The sequence below is a fragment of the Sinocyclocheilus anshuiensis genome, unplaced genomic scaffold (assembly GCF_001515605.1).
Source record: "Sinocyclocheilus anshuiensis isolate Anshui unplaced genomic scaffold, SAMN03320099.WGS_v1.1 scaffold101, whole genome shotgun sequence".
NCBI lineage: Eukaryota > Metazoa > Chordata > Actinopteri > Cypriniformes > Cyprinidae > Sinocyclocheilus > Sinocyclocheilus anshuiensis.
The window spans coordinates 3,019,698-3,025,474 of NW_015540892.1; the positions used below are offsets into that span (position 1 = coordinate 3,019,698).

At 37.9% G+C, this 5,777-nt stretch overlaps 1 protein-coding gene across 2 annotated transcripts in view; it reads left to right on the forward strand.

Annotated features, from left to right (window-relative positions):
* The window catches only part of LOC107688874 (protein TANC1-like), a 137,652-nt gene that overhangs the window by 87,892 nt on the left and 43,983 nt on the right, over positions 1-5,777 (forward strand). For both annotated transcript variants that reach the window (XM_016486701.1, XM_016486702.1), the window contains exons 7-8: positions 1,739-2,011; positions 5,429-5,554. In XM_016486701.1, the coding sequence (XP_016342187.1) occupies positions 1,739-2,011; positions 5,429-5,554 (399 nt within the window). The remainder of the gene's footprint in view (positions 1-1,738; positions 2,012-5,428; positions 5,555-5,777) is intronic.

A 5,777-nucleotide genomic window follows, 5' to 3' on the forward strand; every position in this document is an offset into this window, starting at 1 on the left:
TGGGGGGGGGGGGGGGGGGGGGGGGGGGGTTAGTGCAAAGACAGCACAACACTTCTGTCTCCAATGCCTGTTTTAAACCTGGCGATTAAAGGGATACTTCACCAAAAAATTTAAATTATTTCATCATTTGCTCATCCTTATGCCATCCCAGATATATGACTTTATAAACGGAAACAAACTTTTTTTAGAAAAATAATAGATCCTTAGTCCTTATAATGGAAGTGCACAAGAACTCCGAAGTTGACACTTCAAAAACCACATAAAGTGAACATGACAATAATCCATACAACCCTAATTGAATATTTTTCTCAAAATCGTTGTTTGTGTTCACTGGACGAAAGAAAGTGTATACATCTGGGATGGCATGAGCGTTAATAAATGGTAAGAGAATTTTCAATTTTGAGTTTCCCTTTTTTAATTGGTGCTACATGAATGCATTCTTTGAATACTTTGAATGCATTAACGTTATGTATAGTTGCAGCTACTCCATAACCTCAAATCTTATTGTTTGGTATGTTTTCATTGCCAATTGTCATAATTGTCAAAAAGTACAGTAAATGTTCATCTCCAGTCTAAATGACGCCATAAAACTGCTGAATTGTGATTGGTTTGTTTACATAGTTTAGTGCGTAGATTACTTGAGGAGTTAATTCTGTTTATTAATAGTAAATGTCAGAGTTCTTTACTTCTTTTATAAGGAAAGGAAAAGACATGACGTGTGGCCAAGTATGGTGTTCCATACTTGTAATTTGTGCTCTGCATTTAACCCATCCAAGTGCACACACACAGCAGTGAGTAGTGAACAAACTCGCGCACACACACACCGTGAACACACACCCGGAGCAGTGGGCAGCCAATGCTGCGGCGCCCGGGGAGCATTTGGGTGTTCAGTGCCTTGCTCTAGGGTCTCACCTCAGTCGTGGTATTGAGGGTGGAGAAAGTGCTGAGCGCACTGCCCCCACTGACAATCCTTGCCGGACCTGAGACTCGAACCCGCGACCTTCAGGTTACAAGTCCAACTCTATCCATTAGGCCACGACTGGTCCACTTATAAGGGGTCAGTTTCACTCCCCCATGCTCCTTCTGCTTTTCTTCTGTTTCTCAGTGCTGTTTATGAGTTTTTGGCATCTCTAACATGTTACAGCACATTTAGAGATGCTGACAGAGGTGTGTATGTTTATGCACGACTAACTTTTCCGCACCACCAAAAAACAGCACCAGGACCGTGAGGAAGACAGGAAGCGAGCACTAGACTTCCTGAGACCGACTTATCAAAGCTGTTTATTGTTTAACTTTCTTGAAGTGTTTTTGTTGGCCTGTGCTGTTAATGCTCATGAGTCTGAGATACGCTCTATCAAAACTGGGACAGCGTTGTGTCTTTATTTCAGGTCTGCCGGAGGTTTCTTGAAGTAGGACATCAGTAGGTTTTTCTAAAGCCCAAAATAGTGTTTTTCTATTTGGTTGCAGCAAAGAAAGGTCAAAGACAGCTGCATTAAAGCAAAATGTCTGACAGCAATTACCTGAACGAGTTCTATTTTATGTCTTGACACTCTAAGATCATTGTTTGTTGACCATCTCTCCAAAACTGCCTTTGATGGTTAATTCCTGTTTTCTTTTCCGTGATGTTCTGGCTTGACCTTCTATGGCGTTCTCTCCTCTTGTGTCCTTCCCATTAATATCTGGCCCCTCCCCCCATAACTCATTCACCTTCGTCTCTCTCTTTCTCTCCATCCTGCAGCAACAGTCACCAGTTCCAGTGAGAATGAAGAACGCTGTGGCTCTAGTCTGGAGTGGGCGAAAGATGGCGGTGCGGGTGTAAGGGGCGAGAGCGGGCGTAGCGCTCATCCTCCCTCTACTCCCATCACCCCAGAGGAGCCTGCAGTGTCTGGTGAAGCTCAGGTGAGGACAAGCACCACAGGAGGGGCAGCAGCCGTCATGACATCACCTGTGGATGGACCAATCACGTACCACAGCACTTCTTTGGTTATGCCACGGCCAAATTCTGTGGCAGGTGAGTAATGAATCATCACATGCTGTATTATTTATCACTGTATTATAGAATTTGGATGAGGAGTTTAGTACCTTAGTGTTTTTGCACCATTGTCCATTCCACCCCTGCTGAATCTGTGGCACAATGCTACAATAAGTTGTATTTCACCCAAGATGTGAGCTTGCGATCTGAATTGAATGTGATTAGATAAAAATGCTGTGTACAGCAAAATAATATGAAGACAGTATTTCTTTCTGCTGCTTTGTCTTTGCTGGATTAACAAACGAGTAACTCTTAGTAGTCTTTTTGTAATGAATTACTCAGAAACACTTTTAAACTAAAAAGTTTCTATTTGAATAAACTGACTGAATCAGTCACTTAGTGAACCGCTAAAATGTTACTGCATTAAACCCTAAAAATGCATTCTTTTAAAAGAATGTTAGCAAAATACTATTATTTTGTATATGTACTTTGGAAAAGAAACTTTTCAAAACTTTGGGCATGGGTAACTTTTTTATGTTTTAAAGTCCTTTTGATCACCAAGGCTGCATTCATTTGATCAGAAACACAGTGAAAGCAGTAATATTGCGAAAATTACAATTTAAAATAACAGTTTTCAGTAATAGTTTATTTTACAGTGTCCTTGTTACACATGTTACATGTACTTACTATTATAATAACAAAAAAATTGTGCATAATTACATGCAAGTAACCCTAAGCCAAACCCTAATCCTAACCATATAGTAAGTACATGTAGTTAATTAATATTACACTGTACTTAAATTTATAACTATATGCTTTATGTTACCAGCTGGGTTACACTTTATTTCAAGGATGTATTAGTTAACATTAGTTAATGCATTAGTTAACATTAACTAACAATGAACAACGCATCTGTTCATCATTACTTAATCTTTGTTAACGTTAACTTGCGCATATACTAATATGTTAGTTAATGCATTGTTTCCAATTTAGATTTAGGTTCACCAATAACCCAAAATCAGTCCCCAAATGGTGAATTAGTATTGTTCATCCTTTGTGTGTTAGCTGCTACATAAACTTATGTACAGGTGCATCTCAAAAAATTAGAATATCGTGAAAAAGTTCCTTTTTTTGTAACTTATTTCAAAAAGTGAAACTTTCAAATATTCTAGATTCATTACATGTAAATTTAAACATTTCAAAAGTTCTTTGTTTTAATTTTGATGATTAGAGCTTACAGCTCATGAAAGTCAAAAATCCAGTATCTCACAATATTAGAATATTTCCTAAGATCAATAAAAAAAAGGATTTGCAAAATAGAAAAGTTCAAGTTCTTTAAAGTATGTTCATTTATGCACTCAATACTTGGTCGGGGCTCCTTAAGCACAAATGACAGCATCAGCGAGGTGTGGCATGAAGCGATCAGCCTGTGGCACTGCTGAGGCACTACTGTTTCGACTGTTTCTCATCTTTCTCTTGAAAATATCCCATAGATTCCATATGGGATTCAGGTCAGGCATGTTGGCTGGCCAATCAAGCACAATATTTTGAGATGCTGGATTTTTGACTTTCATGAGCTGTAAGCTGTAATCATCAAAATTAAAACAAAAAATATTTTGAAATGTTTTACTTTACATGTAATGAATCTAGAATATATGAAAGTTACATTTTTGAAATAAGTTATGAAAAAAAAAAACTTTTTCACTATATTCTAATTTTTTGAGATGCTCCTGTATATATGTGTAGTATAAATTAGCATTACAAAACATTAAATAAAGCTATTTACAGGCATGGTTCATTGTTGGTTCATGTTAACTAATACATTAACCAACATTAACTAATTAAGCTGTTAATGTGAAGAAATGCATTAGTATATGTGTAAGTTAACATAAAAAAAAAAAAAAGTAATCCTGAACAGTGGCTTTGTTCATTGTTAGTTCATGATAACTAATGCATTAACTAACACATTAGTATATGCATAAGTTAACATTTAACAATGATTAGGTAATGCTGAACATATGCGTTGTTCGTTGTTAGTTCATGTTAACTAATGCATTGACTAACGTTAACTAATACAAACTTATTATAAAGTGGCACCCATTTTTTTCAGGATTCTTTGATGAATACAAAGATCAATGAACAGCATTTTTTGGAAATAGTTTTTTTTGTGATAATGTAACTTTTGATCAGTTGAATGCAATTAATGTAATTCTTGCTGAATAAAAGTGTTATTTCTTTGAAGAAAAACCTTACTGACCTCAAATTTTTGAATGGTATATTTGCGCCTTCAAGCTAGCTAGTATAAAGGTTTGCAGCTGTTTGTCTGTGTTTGTGTATGTTTGTGTGTGTGTGTGTGTGTGTGTGTGTGTGTGTTTGTTTCTTGTTTCCTAAACATGGTAGCATGTCCTGGAAGGGAAAAGTTCAGTGCACTATATCGCCTGGCTGCCTCTCCTCCTGCGGCTTGTGGAAAGCTCTGCAAGCGGGTGGCTTTGATTTCCTCTTGCTGTAAAGCTAAATAGGGAAATTGCTGTCAGATATACAGAATGACTCCAACAAAGCAAAATGTCTTGCCAAGTGCCTGTCTGTGGTGATCTTTGTCCTACAGAGCGGTGAAAAAGGAAGCTAATGTATTTATAACTGTGCAGCTTCAAAGGGCTGGATCATGATTTCACATTTGAGTCCCTTCACAAACGAATGCAACGTGACAAATGACAGTCATCATCCCTGTGTTTATGCCCGTCTGCAGAGATTATGGGTTTCAAGAAGATTAGATTATGGGACAGGATAGGAGATTGTACGGGGATGAGGGGAATGGGAGGGGTGTACTGTGGTGGGCAATGAAAAAGATGAATGAAATGAGCCATTGATGGATTGAATGAATAAATAGAAGAATTATGATTGGTTAATACACTCTCAGAAAAAAAGGTACAACTGGGGTGGTAACCTTTTAAAAGGTACACCCAAAAGGGTGCATATTGGTACTTTAGAGGTATATGTTAGTACTCAAAATCTATATATTAGTACCAATATGGTACCGCCCTAGTGACTGGGTGTACAAGTCCAAATTGATTTTCTGAATCCAAATATTCTGAATATTAAACCTTTTCCTTGCTGGTTGTCATTGGACAAGTATATTAAGTCATATTTTTATGTAATGGATGCTTTCCTTTTTTTTTTCTTTTTTTTTCTTGCCTGAGGAAGTAATAAGTAGAAAAGCTTCCCTCACTCTCTCATATACTTATTTTGTGTGTTTTTCCATCTCTAAACTCTGCGTGTGTGTGTGAATATATTGGGGTGGGTGGGGGTGTTGGGTACACGTGTTCCTCCACACACAGCAGCAGATTGTGTTTGTTCTTCACAGAGATCACAGAGGTGGCATGTAATCTCTCCGCTGTCTGTGAGCCAAACACAACCCTAAATGACTCTCTTTCTCTCATTCTGTCTCTCTCCCTGCAGCCACTAGCAGTACTAAACTGGAGGAGCTACGGTATCTGGATGAACAGAGGAACGCTCCCCAGCACTCCTCCATGCGTTTACAGTGGCATGGAGCTCATACAGGGGGTCGCAGTCAAGAAACTAAAGGTGCTGACTAACCTCTACAACTTGCCAAATTAAATGCAAACACTACAGTAACTTTTATTAATACATTTACCCTGAGAAGACTTCATGAAGCAGCATCTAACCTCATATATAAGGGACATTTATAAAGAAAAAATAGGGTGTTTGGGCTTCATTTTATGTAGGGCTGCACGATAAATCGCATGCGATATTTAATGCGCATCTTGTCAGAAAGCCGGTTCTGTAA